This window comes from Primulina huaijiensis, chromosome 9 (assembly GCF_012295235.1).
Source record: "Primulina huaijiensis isolate GDHJ02 chromosome 9, ASM1229523v2, whole genome shotgun sequence".
Taxonomy (NCBI): domain Eukaryota; kingdom Viridiplantae; phylum Streptophyta; class Magnoliopsida; order Lamiales; family Gesneriaceae; genus Primulina; species Primulina huaijiensis.
Genome location: NC_133314.1, coordinates 19,513,726 through 19,535,823, shown reverse-complemented (window position 1 = coordinate 19,535,823; position 22,098 = coordinate 19,513,726). Strand labels below are relative to the sequence as shown.

General features: G+C 33.6%; 1 protein-coding gene across 1 annotated transcript; it reads left to right on the top strand.

The window, feature by feature from the left end:
* The first annotated feature begins 14,140 nt into the window (after nt 1-14,140).
* On the top strand, nt 14,141-15,490 carry LOC140985249 (uncharacterized). The gene has a single exon (XM_073453042.1). The coding sequence runs from the start codon at nt 14,306-14,308 to the stop codon at nt 15,143-15,145; it is 840 nt and encodes a 279-aa protein (XP_073309143.1). The 5' UTR covers nt 14,141-14,305; the 3' UTR covers nt 15,146-15,490.
* The last annotated feature ends 6,608 nt before the right edge of the window (nt 15,491-22,098 follow it).

The following is a 22,098-nucleotide window of genomic DNA, read 5'->3' as shown; positions in this document are numbered from 1 at the left end:
AAAAAAAAAAAGGACCTCAAACACCATTAGCGAGTATCATCATATTTTGATAAATCGGGCAAGTTTACCAAGTGAAAGTATTGCTCCAGACAACATTAAAAAAATGAAGAAGAAGAAGAAGAAACAGTAAGACTGAATAATTTAAAGACTGTAAATTTTCTTGTTTCAAATCACAGTGCATAAGATCGATCGCTCAATTTGGGCAGTCTCAAAAATCCAATCAGAGTCATGATCGACCATCATTTAAAAAAAAAAACATACGACTGCAAAATCATAGAATGGCACAAACACACACACAGAGATACACGTATGATGTGTGTTTATATATATAGAGAGAGAGACAGAGGAGAAGGAGGAGGCGTACGAATGTTGGAAGCGATTGCGACAGCCTGAGCAGCGGAAGAGCTTGTCCTGGAATCCGACGTCGCCGCACATACAGCACACAGTCTGGAGATCCACCATTTTTCTTTTTCTTTTTCCCCCTTGTGGTCAGCGATATATCGTCGAAGNTATAGGAGGGAATAAGAAATTAATTATGTGTAATATACGTGATCTTTTAGTCGGTGTGAGTCTCTCTGATATCAATAGTCACACTAAATTCCCACATAAAATACGGAATTGTCTCTTTTATGTGGAAATATTATTTATCGTACCGACCTAAATAAAAAAATTCTTTCGAGGCACAGCACAATATTTGAAAAAAGTTACATGTAAAAAGAAAAGAAAGAGAATATATTTCCTTGGACAAGAGAGGTGACAAATGGTAAATCGAACAAGATATCTTACATATATTTATTTATGAAAAAGTTTGATCTAATGTATAATTATTATAAAAAATAATATATTTGTCACTCAAAATGATCTTTTTTAATGAGTTCGATCATACGTTATTTTTCATGATCAATTGCTAGTTAACATATATTGGATAAATAAGTTTAAAAAGAAGATTAATCATACGCGGCATCTGTGGAATTAGAAAGAATGTTTATGTAGGTGTTTTTGATGGGGATAGACCAGTTGGAGACAAAAGGAAAGGACAAATTTGTCCCCGGTTTGCTTCATTCCCATCTCTCCATGCCTTCCTTTAATTTATTTTTTTCCTTTTTGTGAGACAGAGAGTTTGTAGACGTGAGGCACAAGTTGTTTCTTTCATTGCCAAAAAGGTTGGCATTCAATTATTTATTCCTGACCACAGCACATGTACTGGATACTCATTTATTTCAGGTTTTAAAAATAATAACAAATATAATAATGTTTTTTTCACATGAGTGATGAGATGATATCAGTAAATAATGACATATCACCAAAAAAATTTGACGTCAATATGAATAAAAATAGAAAAGATGTAAGTTATAAATTTTAAAACATAACTGTTAGAAGAAATCATGGAAAACAACATCTTTGATTATGTAAATTGCATATTATTCATTTTTGGTTATGTTATCGGTCAATTTTCAGTTTTAGTCCATTAACTTGTAATAATGATCATTTTTCATCGGAATGCTGACGTAACAACGAATACGTCACTATTTTTCCGTTGTCATGTTATCATTGCGTGTGGGAAATACTAAAAAAAAATATGTAATTTACAAGATCAAAATATTGTTTTTTCAAAGATATCAATTGAATAACACCATTTAAGTGCATATCATAGAGATTGCATTCCATAAATTTAAAATATAAAAATGATTTTATTTAAAGTTGATAAAAATCACGGTCAACTTGGAATGATTAGTTGTCATGATAATTATAATAATAATCATACAGTTGGGATACAATGGTCGTTTTAATCATATTTAGTTGAATTTCTGACGAGTGGGTCTCATATGAGACGTATCACGGATCTTAATCTGTGAGACGGGTCAACCCTACCCATATTCACAATAAAAAGTAATATTTTTAACATAAAAAGTAATGCATTTTCATAGATGACCCAAATAAGAGATCCGTCTCACAAATACGACCCGTGAGACGGTCTCACACAAGTTTTTGCCATTTTTGACTCCGTCATTGAAAGACAATGTTGTCATGGTAGGTTGAAATTTTCCCAAACATGAGATTAGTTACTTCAAATTCCGATATATTTTATTGCGGTAAAAGCCAAAGGTTTCTCGGAGAGACTAGATTATTAGGAATTATTTAAAATTAAAGATTTAAAAAAAGCTGGCATTAAGACGAGTAGATTAATTAACATATATATGGAATGTTGTTTTGATTAAACAAAAAGGTAAATGACTCCATTCATGGGATTTTCGATGTTGACCTTTTTGCAATTTGCTTTTATTTATTTGTTTGTTAATAAAAAAAAAGGGGGCTTAGTTTGAATCGAGTTGTACATTATCAAATCTTCACTGTTATACAACACAACTAAGATTGCACAGACGCGATAAGCACAAAATGGGACCCAATGAATTTAGTTTTTATTTTCATCAATGGGGCCCATCCATTTATTTATTAATTAATGAAAATAAATTTATCTCTTAAAAATGAATTTATTTATTTTTAATTTTTTATTATTAAAAAAATGTAGAGGAGGAGTTTTGTTACGTCGAAGTTTGGAATATGAGATTTTGTCTTAAATTTGTTATATTAGTGTCAGATGAACAATAAATAATAATAAGATTGTGTTATCAGATTAGATTTGAATTCGATGATTTTGAGAATTGTTTTCCTTTTGTTGTCAATTCACTTGTTTGTTCTAACCCACGAATAATTTAGAATCCATATCGACGTTTTCTCCACTTATTTCATATGCATAAAACATTAGAAATGAGAGAAAATGACTGTTTCCTAAATGTTTTGTTTATTTTAAATGTGTTACATGTGAATTAGATTATAAATATTTTAAATTACGTTACTGTGGAAATCGTTTTGACATGCATCCATTTTCGATTTATAATTTTTCATATATATATAATAATCGAAATACTAAACTCCCAAGGGATAACGACATTATTAGAAATGTAATTTGAACATTATTTATTTGTGGTCATGAATTTACGGTCTTAGTCAACTATCTTGCTTTTTATTTTTATTTTAGTCCTTTGACATCAGAACGTTGACATGACATTGGATATCGGTGACATGTCAAAAGACTTACGTATGACTCATGAATGCTGATATGGTCAATTGTTCATACGATTTACTCCGAGTACTCTTTTGCATCGAGTCACTTTAAAGTTTGTAATGAACCAATTGCATCCACGGAAAGGCAAAACTTGTGTGTGACGGTCTCACATGTCGTATTTTGTGAGACATATATCTTATTTGAGTTATCAATGAAAAAATATTACTTTTTATGCTAATAATATTATTTTTTATTGTGAATATCGTTAGGGTTGACCCGTTTCACAGATAAAGATTCGTGAGACCTTCTCACAAAAAATCAACTCCCACGAAGAATGGAGGTTTTAATATTCAAGCTATATGTATAAATTATAATTGAGAATAGAAGAAGTCAAGGGATCTATATGGGTATGTTTGGGTTTGTTTCCTTAAAGAATATCACACCCACATTCCATTCTTCTTATCTTTCACATATGTCCTTCCCTTTAACAACCCATTATCTCAACCTTAGTTAATAAGGACCGAAAAGAAACGTGTCTTGTCTTATAAATTTTTTTTACATAAGATTTTGCTTAACAATTTTGTCTTTTTATAATATTGAGTTTTTTAAACTCTAGATTTAATTTTTATTATTTAGAAGAATTTGTTTCATAATGAAATACTATTTTCTTTACTTTGTAGGAATCTATCTAAGTTTAATTATCAAGATCAACACAAGTCTATATCTATTGACGAATAATTGATACACATAGATGCGTCGGTCGAAGGTGTCAGAAAAGCGAGACAAGCAATATACACGAGAATTTTCAAAAGATCTCGCAAAGACGAAGCATCGTAATTATACTGTATTGTCGTTGAGTGTTGTAGACATCTGAAAACAACACTTGTAAAAATGTTGATTGAAGATTTCGTTTTGTTGCTTAAGTTTTCATTTGATTAGATTTGCATTCCTTGGTTTCGTTTTAAGTCTGTTTATTTGTTTTATGATGCAATTTATTTCCATAACTAGTATTGGTTTTGTAAACTGAATGACGTTTTCTAGTTATTATTTTATCATGAGCAATCGCGTAAATATCTATACTTGTGCATAATTATTTCTGAGTTATTTTAATCAAGTTAAATTATATATTTATCATTTGCTTCATTCAGAACTTTATAGACATAAAAGCATATAGAGACATTGTTTAACACACACACACACATATTTATTAATATTAAAATTAAGAATGACAATTTCCTCCGAATATGACGGAGAATTCGATACCCAACTCGAATTGAGGAAGGTATTGAGTGAAATTTTTTACCCGATTAAATAAATGAATAATCGGATATGAGAATTTTCGGATATGAAGATGGAAGTGGATCTTAAAGAATTCTACTAATAACTGACCCGAATATCGGATTAAATTAATATATATTTTTTTTCTTATTATTTTCAACAATTTAGTAAATATCCATATCTTACTCAAAATAATTCAAATTTAGGAAAATGTAATTATAGGTAGTAATAAGATATTTGGATATGGTATGGATATCCGATCATTCAACGTGTATGAAAATGAGAATGAAATTTAATACCCGATCATGTTGAGGATGGGGATGGATATAATAAATGAGGATGACGACAAATGATATAGAATCCTACCCAAACCCGACCAATTATCATCCCTAATTAAATTCATAACCGAGAAAATATGAAAATGAGTCGAGTTCTACAAAACCCGTTACCCAATTCAAACCGGCAAAAACCCAAAATTTAATACTCTTATCTGACTTGATATCATTTTTATATTCATACCGTCCAAATGGGTCACGTACTAGGTCACATTGTCATCCATAGCATTTCACTTTATGTGTGTTTTCGTTTATCCAACCGAAGACGAGTAATACATCTTCAAATGATAGTCGAGATTACTTGCAAAAAAAGACGACCAACAATCTACACAACAACGGTACTTCAACTCATGATCCAAGTCGATGAGTGGTCTATCTAATAATTATTTAAATGGTTTCGTTAATAGACAATGAATTAGTCACATCAATATTTTTTTGATGTTTAATCTCGTCCATGATATCAAATCTTTTACTCGGTTAATTTATTAAAACAAATTTAACATTCGATATTGTCGCCATATATAATTTAATATTAGTCAAACATGAATCCATGATAGAAGCATTTGAAATTATTATATTGTGTTAGAATAAATAAACAATTTACCGATAAAAGGTGAAATAGGTAAATCCATTCAACTTTTTAACCCATCCAAACTGAATTTTCAATGTAAATTTTGCTTATGTTGCTCAGAAGTCATAACATCTGAAATTTCAGTCAGAATTTTGATTTTAGCTGAGGAAACTTTTGAAAGACATTGCAAAATCATAAAATGGGCTGGTTCTTTTACACAAAAAGGTTAAAAAATAAGATCAAACGTTTTAGCAGAATAAAACTTGGAACAAAAATAAATTTCTCCCAAAATGTGTTCCGTCCAAAACTCATCCACCACCCAGACATCTAATCTTTGCGAACAAAGTACAACTTACCCATAACATGAAGTATGGCGACAAAAGCTATGAAACCAATGCTCATTATAAGCACAACATTCGGAGAAATCTTGAGTCCCGGGGCATCATCTGTGTAGAACTGGAGCATTGTCCCACTTGCACCACCAGGGGCTCCACTCCCTGTTCTCCTCCTACGAAGGTTGGCTGCAGCAGCTGCTGCAGTGCCTCTCTGGGGACCAGCTCCACCTGTGGCCATTTCTGCACCAAAGATTTCAATTCTCAGAAAAAGGCATATAGCGTCCCAAGATGGCAAGAAGCAAGGCTAAGCAAATGCACATCAGCACAATAGCAGTTACCTAAAGGGGGAGTGAAGAAATAAAAGCAGTTATTTAATGAAAGGAAAGCATGCGTATGTTTAGGTCCCCAAACAAGTATGTTCTTCAGGTAATGGAAACTTGCTGACACACTGAAACAAAAGGCAAACACAATCCTGGCCAACGAACTTGTTCAACGGGTAAAATAAATGGCTTCCAAAGCCAAAACCATCGGTTCAAGTTTCACCGAGTGTGTGATATAAAAAACAAAATGTTCATGACTATCAAGAATATCACCTTCATTCAAAAGATTCCATGACTCTTCAACAACTGTTCAGAGACATTTTAAACAGCAATAAGCAGAAATAACACGACACATATATAATGCAAACTACAATGTGTCCACATCACACTTGCTAGGAAAGGGTCTGAATGGGGGGAAAAAAAAGAGCAACCATTAGAGGCATTGGTTCAATTAAACATGGGTCCGCAATGCATCATTCAAGTTTTTTAATTAGCTTCCCCTGTTCCACTGACACAATGGTGTAACACACAATTGCTACTGCAAACTGAATTCTTTTTCAAGATTTATAGTTTGAACCTCATTACACAAAGAATGGATTTACCATGACCTCATGCAGATATACATTTCAGTATACTTAGAAACCTTTTCCAAACATCATACAACAAACAAAAAGAACAAACCTTTTCAAACATAACAGCATAATATCTATCAGACCAAACTGTAACAATCATCGCTCAAGAAGTTTTGACCGGAAACATAATTCACCGCAAATTAAATAATTTCATCGTCTCTAAACTCCGAATAGATCTCAATGCCCAGATCTCATGCTTCCAATAGAATAAAAAAAGCCAAAACTTTCAAGATCGGAATATGCAGTGTTCATCCAGATACATAAAAAAAAAAAATCAATTGCCCATATGAATGAACAAATAAAACACCCATAAATTCATCAAATTACAATCAAATATCGAATAGAAGAAAAAATAATGGAGAATAGTAAACCAACCTTTCTCGATAATTTAAAATTTAAAATTCAATTGAATTTACGCCCCTCTAGGGTTTTCTCAAATCAGGTGGATCGATCAGAATTCCTTCCCCTGGTATCTTGCCCGCGCGTCTTTATACCTCCGTCGACCGTCTATCTATAAATCAATTTTCTAAAATACCTAACGTAATTAATAATAATAATATAACAGAAATTTAATTTTTAATATTTAAAAAACAAATTACATATTAAATCAATTTCTATCTATCTAAAGTAAAGCCATTGTCGAAATTTAAATTTTTTTATCTTTCCGATTTTACCAAAATAATTTCATAATGGATTGGAAAATCAAACTTTTAATATTTTTAAATTTCAACATTAAAATATTATATATTTTTATATTTTGATGTTTTTCTTCCATTTAATAACTACGTCTACTGCTTTTTTTAATATAAATAAATTCAAAATATTATTTTTTCATCAAAAAATAAAATTTAAATTTTTATAAATAGCATACAAATACTTATATTAAACATCATTTTAGTAGTGACTTAAATCGTAGGAATTTCTTATTTAACTACCAATAAATATATGATTTTAAAAACGAATTATATGCATCCTATGTTCAGCAAAATTTTTAAAAAATTAATATTATAAATTAATCCTGATTTTTTTGATGGGTATTTAATCATAATTTTAAACACTATTATTTCACCTAATCAATAAAATTTATTTATGTCATTATTCACTCGATTATATTTTATAACTTGAAGTTTGTGTTTATTGATTTTAGGTGTGCACGCACAACATAATGGCAAGAAGAAATATTAAGAAAGGGTTAAAAATTTAAGTGGCAAAATTGAGCACTTTAAAGAAATCACAAAAATTTATGTGAGACGATCTCACGGATCAATTTCGTGGGTCGAATCTCTTATTTGGGTCATCCATGAAAAAATGTCTTTTTATGCTAAGAGTATTACTTTTTATTGTGATTATCGGTATGGTTGACCCTTCTCACAGATAATAAACTTACTCTAAAGAAATCACATTCATTAATTGAGATCAACGTTGCATTCTCAACTAAATGAGTAAGTAAATCTATTGATCATGCATATTAATTTACTACTATTTTGATTCTTGAAGTTACATGCCTAAAAATTCAAGAAAAAGTTCCAACAAACTGAGAAACAGAGCTGACAACTTCTCGATAGCCGTCACAATGGGCACTGGGTGATAGGCTCATAATAGTTTGTATTTTTATAATCATATCTCTCATTGTTACAACTACCAACGTGCTTAATTGACATATTTTTGTGTGATTTTATTGTAGGATGAAGTTTTCTGTTCATGCGATGAATCTGGACTAAAAGGGTGATTTTATATCACAATTAAAGTTGCCGATATGATCTTAGTAGAAAACTTAAACAGAAAAATTCAGAAGTGATTTTTGGATAAAGCGTGATCACGCCTTATGACTACTCCTCGGCTGCCTAGTGAGATTTGAGGAATTTTCATATCAAGTAATAAATATAAGATAAGAGTTTTTTATGGAAAAAACTCTATATTTTTGGAGGATATTTTTTAAGTATTTTTTAATTTTAGTGATTAGGTCATTTTTTTAGATTATTGGGCTATTAAACTTGTTGGACCCAATTTTCTTTCTTTCCTACCCTACCTCACGTACAAGACACTCTCTTCTTTTATTTTCTTTACCACTATTCACACAAAAAAAGAATTCTTCCTCTACCAATCTCACGTGAAGAGCATAAAAGAAAGAGCAAGGATTTTCTCCGATTCTCTCCACAAACCTAGGCTAAGTTTTATTTCTGATTTGAGGTTGTTTTTACTGTTTAATTTATCACTGTGAGGTTTTATTTTTTTGGATTTAATATTCTTGTTATTCCAAGTATTTGTTGATTTATATTTAATACTATGAAAGTTGTATCTCGGTTAATCTGACAATTTAATTCGTTATATAATTTTCTACTGCTAGCCATGAATTCAGTGATCCGTAATTGTCATAAATGATTGGTACACGAGTAGCATAGATTAGATGTGTTGTGCTATCATAGCATATTTAGTCTAAATAAATCAACGAAACTCGATCTATCAATTGCAGCTATCTCGGTTGTTAGATTTTAGGATTAACTGTTTTCACAAAACTGAAATGCTATTTTTAATTAATATGGAACGCTATCGTGCCCAGTTAATTATTAATAAGTTTTGACTGGATGCTGGGTTTGGTCAATGATTTTAGGAAAACACAAGAATTTTAGCGGCTATCCCTATAATTCTAAGGTTAATTGCTTGAAGTAACTTGAATAAATTATTTGTTAGCCGATGAACAGTGATATAATTAAATAGTAGAACTCCCTTGAATAAGATCTTTCTCGTATTAAATTCTTCATTTTAGTCTAGTAGACAAATTATTATTTAAATTTATTGTTTTCATTTCTTGGATAAGTTTAGTTTAGTATTTTATTAAATTCATATCCAAAAATCTCCCCTTTTATTTGCATTTTTACTCGAAGAAATCATCCCCCGTTCCCTGTGGATTCGACCCTGCTCACCATTACACTAATTTTATTCAAAGAGTAGGAATTTAAGTCTGGTGGCACAACGACAGCACACCAAATTTTGGCGCCGTTGCCGGGGAACGGTGCAAGGTTAATTTTTTTCGAGTTTTTTTTTTTTTTATTTTTTTTGTCTCATTTTTTTTGTATAGGTGCTTTATCAATAGAAGGAGAAATTTAGAATTTTTTATTTTGAAATACTTCGACATGTTTCATCGCCAAGTATTCACAAGTTTTGCCCAACAAATCGGAGAGCCATTCTACGCAGCATGGGAGAGATTCAATAATTTAGTAACAACATCCAGGAGTCATGATTTTTCTAACTATGTTCTTCTTCGAATTTTCCTTAAAGGTTTGGATGCAGTTACACGAAGATGGGTATTTAATGGAGGACTAACAACCGGTAGTCCATTATTTAGTCGACATGAAGATGATGTGATAAATTTGCTAAATGATATGGCCGACTTTGACTACCATCAGTATTGGAATCCTTCGCTGCAGAGTTGGAACCACCAATACTCTCCAGAAATTAGCCACTCTGATTTTACATACCAACCTTTCGAGCATAAAGAAGATGAGGGATATAGTCTTGAAATAATTATAAGTCGTTTGAATGATATGGTAAACAAGTGTGTGGCATTGAATGAGGAAACTATTGAGCCTCAGTCTGAAGAAGTTTTGGAAGAAATATCAAACGAAGATGAGGCACCAATGAAGTTGATAGATGAACAAGCTCCTGAGACTATCGATTTGAGCTCGTCGATAATATTATCATACATACATATAGGAGATTCTTGTCTTTCTCCATTGCCGATTTCAACAGATTTTGTTCTTCAAGAGCTAACGATGATATTCTCATCCCATGCCTATTATTTAAAGTCACATTTTGTTGAGGAGACGAGCTTACATTGCATACATCAAGCCAAACTTGAGGGCACATGGAACCAAGACCCATATATGGTGTCATATGACACGTACTTTGGGCGTCAGCCGCTCTTTGAATGAGTGCTTTTGAGGGTCAAGCCGACGACTAAAAATCAAGCGCTTTTGGGAGGCAACCCAAATTTTTGTTCTTATTATTTTTAATTTCTTTTAATTTTTTTTTCAAATAGTAAAATTTTTGTTACCTTTGTGCAGAAGATGTCTTCTAAAAAGGCGGGATCACACCTTATAAGAATACCACTTTTGCGCAAAAAAAAAAAAATAGTTCCAGTAGAGGTTTTTGCACAAGGCGTGGCCACGCCTTGTTGAAACACCTCTACTGATTTTTTTTTTTANTCATGCATTGTTAATTTTTCTAGAACTTGCATTGTTATACATGTCTTTGTTGACACCTTGTGATGAATTAGAGGCATAAACAAAGTAAAGGGCATTAGGTTCAAACCGTTTTCTTTCGCATTATCAGTGCCGTTCTTTTGAGCCTACCCTGATTCATTTACCCTTAGTGAGCCAAGTTCGAGCCTGAGCCTATTTGTTGGAAAATAGCCACATTACAAGCCATGATAAATCCCTTTTGTTGGTTATTCCTCTATTTGAACCTTGAATTGGAGAATCGTACAAACTTTTCGCATTTAGCATCGCTTTGAGCCAAGAAAGTGCAAATTGTTGAGATCGAGTGATTAATCCTCGAAATCGTTGTCTCGAAAAATGAAAAAAAAAATATATTTATAATGAAAAGAAAAACGAAAAAAAAAGGGAGTGAGAAGGAAAACAAAGAGCAACGAAGAAATTTTTTTTTTTTTGCACTTTTGGGTTATAATGAGATTGAAAATGTATTGCTAGTTGGATGCAATTGTCTTTGTAGAAAGTGTATATGTGTTCTTCAATTCCATAAACCGTTGTTACTTCTTTCCTACCTTACCTCTAGCCACAGTACAACCCAGTTATAGTCCTTGTTTGTGCATTTGAATTCATTCATTTGGTGGAGGATGTGATATATTTGCAAGCTTATGGTAAAAATTTCCAGTGTTTTGACATGAGAGCTCCATGATATATACCTAGACACTTATGAGTGAAATGAACGAATCCTGTGAGGAGAAATTGGACCCTATGCATTTTTTATTTCTACACATTCAGATGGAAGTAATTGTTCATGATGTTGGTATGTTAGATGCTTAAAAATTAAATTTCTTTGGTGCATGACAAAATATTTTACGGACAAGTAAATGAAGCAGAAAGAGGATAATGAGTTGAAATAATGAATTGAATTCTTTTATGCTTGAGGACAAGCATGGTTTAGGTGTGGGAGATTTGATAGGTTCATAATAATTTGTATTTTTATTGTCATATCTCTCATTGTTACAACTACCAACGTGCTTAATTGACATATTTTTGTGTGATTTTACTGTAGGATGAAGTTTTCTGTTCATGCGATGAATCTGGACTAAAAGGGTGATTTTATATCACAATTAAAGTTGCCGATATGATCTTAGTGGAAAACTTAAACAGAAAAATTCAGAAGTGATTTTTGGATAAGGTGTGATCACGCCTTATGACTACTCCTCGGCTGCCTAGTGAGATTTGAGGAATTTTCATATCAAGTAATAAATATAAGATAAGAGTTTTTTATGGAAAAAACTCTATATTTTTTGAGGATATTTTTTAAGTATTTTTTAATTTTAGTGATTAGGTCATTTTTTTAGATTATTGGGCTATTAAACTTGATGGACCCAATTTTCTTTTTTTCCTACCCTACCTCACGTACAAGACACTCTCTTCTTTTATTTTCTTGACCACTATTCACACAAAAAAAAGAATTCTTCCTCTACCAATCTCACGTGAAGAGCATAAAAGAAAGAGCAAGGATTTTCTCCGATTCTCTCCACAACCCTAGGCTAAGTTTTATTTCTGATTTGAGGGTTGTTTTTACTGTTTAATTTATCACTGTGAGGTTTTATTTTTTTGGATTTAATATTCTTGTTATTCCAAGTATTTGTTGATTTATATTTAATACTATGAAAGTTGTATCTCGGTTAATCTGACAATTTAATTCGTTATATAATTTTCTACTGCTAGCCATGAATTCAGTGATCCGTAATTGTCATGAATGATTGGTACACGAGTAGCATAGATTAGATGTGTTGTGCTATCATAGCATATTTAGTCTAAATAAATCAACGAAACTCGATCTATCAATTGCAGCTATCTCGGTTGTTAGATTTTAGGATTAACTGTTTTCACAAAACTGAAATGCTATTTTTAATTAATATGGAACGCTATCGTGCCCAGTTAATTATTAATAAGTTTTGACTGGATGCTGGGTTCGGTCAATGATTTTAGGAAAACACAAGAATTTTAGCGGCTATCCATATAATTCTAAGGTTAATTGCTTGGAGCAACTTGAATAAATTATTTGTTAGCCGATGAACAGTGATATAATTAAATAGTAGAACTCCCTTGAATCAGATCTTTCTCGTATTAAATTCTTCATTTTAGTCTAGTAGACAAATTATCATTTAAATTTATTGTTTTCATTTCTTGGATAAGTTTAGTTTAGTATTTTATTAAATTCATATCCAAAAATCCCCCCTTTTATTTGCATTTTTACTCGAAGAAATCATCCCCCGTTCCCTGTGGATTCGACCCTGCTCACCATTACACTAATTTTATTTAAAGAGTAGGAATTTAAGTTTGGTGGCACAACGACAGCACACCACTGGGCTCCCTAGATAGGTAGGTTAAGTTGATAATTTCTTATCCGACTCATCGAATATAATTAAAAACTGGGTATTGACTTTGGAATTAATTACCTTTTTTTTTTTATCTCCTTTTATACACATAAAATTTCAAAATAATAAAATGGTTTTGAAATTAGGCCATTGCAATATAATGATAGTTGGCTTCCTTCCTAGCTACCCATTTCCCACCTCCAATCCTAACATTTCAACCAAAAATAACCTAAATTAATGCAAATTTTTTTTTTAAAAAAAGTTCAACTCCAATTAATTCTATATTTATTATGCTCCCTATTAAACAACAATTTATTAAATGCGACATGGCATTTTAAGCTTTTAATATGTTTCTTTAATTGAGGTTAATCACATTTAATTTCAGTAATGGCTGTTGTTTTGGGAGTTGAATGCAGATTTTTTGTTGCCAAAAGCTCCAAATTTTCATGATAAATCAAGATTTTTCACACCATGTGTTTTGGTTTTTATTCCAAGAGCATACTGTGAGGACATTTAAAACAGCTTGACCTTCTATTACAGTTGCCAGAAAATTTTACACTAAAAACTAAAACTAAATGTAAATTTTTCGACTTTCCAATGAAAAATGTATAAATCCACGAGAGTCAAAAGGGTTTTAGGAAATTTAAATCTTGCACGATACATTTGTAGTATAATCTGTGCATGCAAGCATTGTTTTTAGTAAAGTTTGTTCATGTACGTCGTGTATATATATATATATATAATTTTGTTATGCCGAAAACTTCGTGTGTTCACATCGATGATATGACATATATATTAGATATAAAATTTTCATATGTTTCATCATATCCAATAGAATTATGTTACTTAATCGATACTCACTTAAATGAACATTGAAAATGTGATTCAAATTAATATTTACATAGTTGAGATGTAACGAAGAATACTATTTAGGGAATATATATATGTTAATATAAGTCATATACAAACGTAAACAACACTATTTTCATTTGACAAGTGCACAACTGCGCATATATTCCCTGGGAAGGAGGAATGCTTGTCACCTACTCTTAATTCTACTTTCCCCTCACTTGTGAGGACTTTAAATCTCTTATAATTTTCCACCATTTTCAACACACTCGGTGCGTGTGAAAAGATTGAATAAAATTTTTTTTTCAGCTTTAGGCGGGCACATGAAATCTCACATGATGACTCTTTATGCAGCAATAAAGGATCCTTTAGATTTAAAGATGAAAGGGGCTGATGATCCTTTCAATTCATATTCTTCAACCTCAGATAAAGAAAGTTATGAAGAGGATTCATCTTTTGATGCTGTGCGTTCTGATAGAGGAAGTGAAACGGATTCATCGAAGAAGTACCCCAGTTGCAGGAGATCCAAGAGGGTTATAAAGTCAAGAACTTGTGATTTAGAAAGGATGGAAATGGAGGGTTTTTGCCAAGTTAAGAAATCAAAGAGTTTTGGAGAAGAAAAGGGAAAAAATGCGAGTATTCACTGTTATAATTCATATGTCGAGACTGAACCGATGAGTTCAATTTTAGACGCATCACCAGAAGAAGATGTTGCTTATTGTTTGATCATGCTGTCCAAGGACAAGTGGGAGAGGGATCATGATTTTGAATATCGAGCTCGAATTCGAATAGAAGAAGAAGTAAAGAGAGGTGTAGACGATTATTCAGAAGATTTTCAAAAGGTTACAAGGAGTAACAAAGTTAGAGGAAAGTATAAATGTGAGGCATGTAATAAATTGTTTAGGTCCTATCAAGCTCTTGGTGGGCACAGGGCAAGCCACACGAAGATCGGGGGGGACACAGGGAGGATCAAGAATTCCGGTGGTGGTTCAAAGGCGGCGGCGGCGGTGGAGGATAAAGCACACGAATGCCCTTTTTGCTCGAGAGTCTTTAAATCAGGGCAGGCACTTGGAGGCCATAAAAGAACACATTTTCTTGGAATTTCAAGAAATGTTATAGAGACTGTTGGCCCTTTAATGGTGAAGCCATTTTCAAGAATTTGAGTATGGATCTTAATCTCCCTTCCCCCTTTAACGACAATGACACGATCTTACCGCAATCGATTGCTTCTGATGCAGAATTACACCAACTGAATTAGGGAGTTTTGTTATTTTAGTGGTAAAGTTGTGATCTGTAGTGTGGTTTACTTCTTGGATCGGTTCAGAGGCAACCGTTTACAAGAAAGAAGGGGACTATTTGGTCAAACAATTTTTCCCCTTCCAAATGTAAACTGCAATTTTTTTACCAAGGAACATGTTCTTGTTACTGTAACAACAAAGCAAGGGATTTTCATTGATATAAGCTGATTACATATATATTTGAGTTGCACTTGTGAATGCTAAATGACAGTAACAGGTTTTTGACTAATTTTTGTATCAAATGACAGTTTGTTTGAAACCTGATGATATCTTGGAAAGAGCTCGGCTCATTCTTGGACTCGGACGGAAAGAGAAAACTTAAACTAGTCAAATTTCAATTTGTTGCAAAGATTAAAGGATGATTAAAATTTAGACAAATTTAGACAGGGTACTCTAGCCCTTCGCCCGACCAAGGTACTTTCGCCCGACCAGGTACTCTAGCCCGGACAAGGTACTCTCGTCCGACCAGGGTACTTTATCCCGACCAGGGTCCTCTCGTCCGGACAGGGTTCAGGTCAACCGACCAGTATGGGTCACCATGCATCATTAGTATGATAATCAGTGCCCATGACAAGACCAGAACAGTATGTGTCGCCATGCCTACTGACAGATGACAAGACATGGGTAGTTGTCAGATGACAGAGCATGTGCAGCTGCTAATCAGGAACAATGTCCATATACTATAATCGAGGTCATCTTCTCTCCTATAAAAACCCAGGTTTTCTCATTTAACCGACATTGCAATCTATTGCTTTCAATAAATTCCCTCTCTAATTGGTGAACCTTGCACAATTGTACTGACTTGAGCGTCGGAGTGGTTACGCCAAAAACCCTTCCGATGTCCCACTGACATTAACTTGCCGAGTGTGTGCAGATTGTCTGACTCGGGGTCATCCCACCATACCGCCCGAGAGACCAGGCTAGATCACCTGGATAGACCACCCGGGAGACCAGGCCAGATCACCTGGGCAGACCAGGACAGATCACCCGAGGAGACTAGGACAGATCACCTGAACAGACCAGGCCAGACAACCCGAGGGACCAGGACAGAGCACCGGGAAGACCAAGACAGACCACCCGAGCTCATCCCATCAGGCCAGGTCATACTCATCCCATCATGTCAAAATCTTTACAGGGAAATTACTCTTCTCTGCTCGGTAGATTGCCCATCCAAGTTCGCTCGGTAGATTGCCCATCCAAGCTCGCTTAATCTACCCGAGCATCATCATCTGAGAAATAATTTATTTGCCTAATTTAGAAAAATGGCTGGCAGAAAGTTCAGAAGATGTCTGGGTTCATAGCAAAGAATCGTTGCTCGGTTATAGAAGTATTAAGTAGTGTACGTGAACTAAGCATTCGGCTCATGCAGGACCAGTAATTAAATGGCCGCCACACATGCAAAGGGTAATCCTTCTTTATCAAATAATTATTTTAAAATTATTTTAAAATGTTAATTAATATTTTTCAACAAAAATGTTAAGAAATTCTTGTAGGGTTTTTTTAAAAAATAATTTAATTTTTAAAATTAATTTCAAAAATAATTTTAAAAAAAAGAGTGTGCAAAAATACCTCCATCCGCGCTTACGAAGCGCAGACGCTGCTCACGTGGAGCAGCGTCCGTGCTTCGTAAGCACGGACGGTGATCCACATCCACACGACGGAATATTTAGCGGCGGAATATATATCAAAACCGTCGAACCGTCGCTAAAATGGAATCAGCGGCGGTTAGCGTTTAACCGTCGCTATTCCGAAATTTTGGTATATTCTTTAACGGCGTATATTGCACGCTGCGGATAATTGTATTAACGACGTGCATATAATAGTATTAACAGCGTGCACATGAACGCCGCGGATAATTTTGAACTTTCAACGGCTTGCATCTTTGCAGAATGCAATGTGCGCTGCGGAAAAAGAATTTGCGCGCTGCGAAAAACCATTTTTGTTGTAGTGAAGACAGAGAAAAAAATGATTGTAAGCATCAAATCTAGACGCAAACATAAAATGTTGTAGTGAAGACAGAGAAAAAAACAGACAAAAACTCATCACGAAATAATTTTTTTCAGAAACCTCTACTATTCAATCTTGTATGTTTTTTTCTGTGTCTTCACTACAACAAAAATGGTTTCTCGCAGCGCGCAAATTTTTTTTCCGCAACGCACATTGCATTCTGCAAAGATGCAAGCCGTTGAAAGTTCAAGATTATCCGCGGCGTACATGTGCACGCGGTTAATACTATTATCCGCGGTGTACATATGCACGTATTTCGGCATAGCGACGGTTTTTTAACCGTAACCGTCGCTAATTCAATTGTAGCGACGGTTTTTATATATATTCCGTCGCTAAATATTCCGTCGTGCAGACGTGGAGCACCGTCCGTGCTTACGAAGCATGGACGCTGCTCAACGTGAGCAGCGTCCGCGCTTCGTAAGCGCGGATTGAGGTATTTTTGCACACTCTTTTTTTAAAAAATTATTTTTGAAATTAATTTTAAAAATTAAATTATTTTTTAAAAAAAACCCAATTCTTGTATGTGTATTTATTTATTTTTGTTCTGAAGTAAAGCAGCACCTATGGTCAAATAAATCAATGACATTAGTTTTAAAGTAGGTATCATGTGTGATACACTACTTTTCATTTAAATAATAATATACTACATAATATTTATCTATATCGTCACTAACAAAGAATGATATTTTCAAATAAAAATAATAATTTGGACATAAAAAATAATATTTTGCACAGATCGAGTCAGTCGGAGATCCGTTTCACAAAGTTGATGGTCTCATATTAGTTTTTGTCTTAATCTATCCATTTTGCTTCCCATGATGTTTGTTCAAATATATTATCCTTTGTCACCCCCTCATTGTTTATTTCCATGTACCGTTTGAAATTGGTTAGCCTACCTTTAGCCTTACATAAAATAGAAAACAGAGAGATATGAAATTTTATAAAATATCATATTTAATTCGATAGTATATATATCAATCTACTTATATATCGACAGACAAACGTGGAAGGGATAGTTAGGTTCCAATTTGACAAGACTTTCGTGTGGCTGAAGAAGATGAATACAGATAATACTAGGAATGGGGAAGAACTCATAATTTTAGAAGAAAAATTAATTATTCAGTAGAACACAGTACATATCTCGCATAAATTCTCACAACTCCGTAAATATTAGGGACTCGGATCACCTTCAGTGGGATAAGCACATGCTCATGGCATTTTTTTTAAAAAATTCTTCTCTTTTTTTTCACTTTTTTCCCTCTTTTTTCTCTTTTTTTTCCCTCCATTTTCCTCCATTTTTTTCCCTCTTCCACAAACATTATTTACACAGTTTTATATGAAATAATGTAAACAAAAGTTTTCTTCTTGGCTATTTCATCTCGTCTTCTTTTGTTCATTTTCTTATTTTTCTCGTTTTTTTCTCTCTCACTCATTTTTATTATTTTTTTTATTTTTACAGGAAATACTATAACATACAAGATTCGATTTTCTTGTTCCTTTAAATGTCTAATTATTTTTCTAATTGTTTGGTTATCGAATTTTTTATTTGATTTTGTTGGTTTGTATTTTTATGGTTCTATTGATCTGAAACTCTTATTAATTGTGTGTATTGCTTGCAGTTACCGATGCTATCTTTAAATATCATCGTTGTAGGAGATTTGTGTGTGATATATATATTTTGTATATATGTATGCATATATAACCATGTAAGATTAGGTCTTAGCTCATGATATTCAATAATTCTTGGTAAAGATGATAAATTTTTCTTGACTTTCTTGTTTGTGGCTTTGTTTTAATATTATTTTAATTTTTTAGAAAAAGATAATATGTGGTTCTGATCTGTATTAAATTAGTAGATTATATATATATATCAAATATTTAATCAATGATTATAAAAAAATATTGAAGAATGTATCGGGATTTTAAATTATGAATTTTCCTTTAATTTTTGCATAGTTTAGAAAATTGGTCGTGATGTATTTTTAATAGTTAGTAAAATATTAGGAAAAAAATTACTGTTGTAATCTAATCTAAAATTAAATTTTTTTAATAAGAATCTTATATTTATCACTAACAAGGATATCCTTTGAATATGAATTTTGTACGAATTTTACATCTAGTAGGGTGAATATGGAGCAATACAAAATACTTCATGCAGATCAACAAGACAATTAGGCTATTTCATCGTTATCTTGTATATGACACAACTCGCCTGGTTTAGAATTTTGATTGACACTGGTTACAATTGACGTACTTGACTTATTGCGTTTTGGCTTATTGCTCTAGGATATTAGTTGAGAAAAATATTGTTTTATTATTAATTTGTTGCATTTAATATGTAACAGAGAAATTTATTGCATTTTTTGTCACCGTCGTTGAAAACTGAGACCGAAACAAGCCAAAAATTTTATTGATAATTTCAGATTCTTGATGGATTCTAGTTCGAATATCGAATTCAACCTAAGATTGGTATGGAATTTGATAGTCTAGACGAGTCTTCGAAGNTCAATCAAATCAATCAAACATATATCATATGATACAGATACATGTCGTATGTTACCCGGTCGCAACATACCTCAATTCTTCGTTCCAGTTGATGTAGCCTGAAGATATCGGTATAATACTTTATCTACATCAATAACATACTCATTCCAATCAATAACCTAATCAAAAATCATTAATATGAGTTTCAAATATTATTTGAAACTTCAAAAATTCATATCAAATTCAAATCATAATATAATTCAATTCCGACCTCGAATATGAGTTTCTTGTCGGTTATTCTACTACATATAAGAAATTCAACTTCAAATACACGCTATTCCAGCGCTTTGATATTTAGAGCTGCTGGAACTAGAAGAAAATTACCTCAGTCAGAAGCCCTCGACGCGACGATCACAAATATATAGTTTGTTTCGCGTTTAGACAGTGTTTCAAATTCGATTCGGACAAAAAAAAATCGAAATCTCTCGTGTCTCTCGAAGCTGCCGTGAAAGAAATAAAGAAAAAGAGGAAGAACCTCGTTCTTATCACTCCACCGCTTCGGCGCTCGGGCGGTAGAATTCTCGCGCCCGATCGCGAGATGTTCTGCCCCCGAGTGTCACTTGCACCGCGCTCGGGCGGTCAAAAACTACCGCTCGGACGCGGCATGTTCTGTCCGAGAACACCCCTTATTCCACACTGGCGCTCGGGTGCCACATGTTCTGTCCAAATATTGATTTTGGTATTATATTGGCGTCCGGCTTTTCCACTCAATCTCTTACCACGTCAATTCGTATTCAATATTCATTTTCTCAATTTCCCTTGTCAGGATATACATCAACTACATAATCACATGACAATTTCATAGATTATCGATAATCACACAGGATTTACGATAATACGATACACGGTCCTTACATTTCTCCCCATCTTCAAAGATTTCGTCCTCGAAATCTCAAACATCTCTTTATACATAACATTGGCAAACATATAGTACGTCACCAGTTATAGTACATATCAAAACTAAAATCAGTAAATGGATCATTGTACATTGAATACAATGGAACATGTGGAATAGAATCGAACAATAGCGGATATGATTTTCGCATCTTGCTTTCCAATTCCCACGTTGACTCCTCCACACCATGTCGTGTCCATTGTACTCGAACCAACGGAATCGATTTGTTGCGCAATATCTTCTCCTTTCGATCCATAATACTAACAGGTTGCTCAACATAAGAAAGAGATGGATCGAGTTCAACCTCATCAGGTGCAAGTACATGTGATGGATCTGGTTCATACTTTCTCAACATAGAAACATGAAATACATCGTGAATGACAGATAATGCTGGTTGCAATGCTAGTCGATACGCAAGATCACCAACTCGATCCAGAATCTTGTATGGACCAACATAACGAGCAGACAATTTTCCTCGCCTACCAAATCGAACAGTGCCTCTAAAGGGAGATATTTTCAAGAATACTTTATCACCCTTCTGGAATTCCAAGGGTCGTCTTCGTTTATTTGCATAACTCGTTTGACGATCCTGTGCAGCTTTCATCCGTTGTCGAATCAACTTAACCTTATCATTCATTTCATGTATCATTTTAGGTCCAGTCAATTGTCTTTCACCAATTTCATCCCAGAATAACAGTGATCTACATCGTCTCCCGTATAAGGCTTCAAACGGTGCCATACCAATGCTCGTTTGGAAGCTATTACTATAAGAAAATTCCACCAATGGTAAAGCATCTTGCCATCCCATTCTGAAATTCATCACAATCGCACGCAACATATCCTCTAACGTTTGAATTGTACGCTCAGTCTGGCCATCAGTTTGAGGATGATAAGCAGTACTCATAGCCAAACGCGTACCCATCGCTTCCTGAAAACTACCTCAGAATTTAGAAGCAAACCTGGGATCACGATCAGATACAATTGAGACTGGCACACCGTGCAGTCTCACAACATTCTCAATGTATAAACGGGCCATTCTCTTATAAGGATAAGTCCGTTCATACGGAATAAAGTGTGCAGATTTCGAAAGCCGATCAATAATGACCCAAATAGCATCACAGCCCTTGGGTGAACGAGGTAAATGAGTCACAAAGTCCATAGCAATATGTTCCCAATTCCATTTCGGGATTTCAAGACTATGGAGTAATCCTCCCGGTTTCATTCTCTCGGCTTTCACTTGCTGGCAGACCAAGAATTTCGAAATAAACTCAGCAATGTCCTTCTTCATACGTCTCCACCAGAATTGGGGTCTCAATGTCAAATACATCTTTCGACCTCCAGGGTGAATACTGTATTTGCTACAATGTGCTTC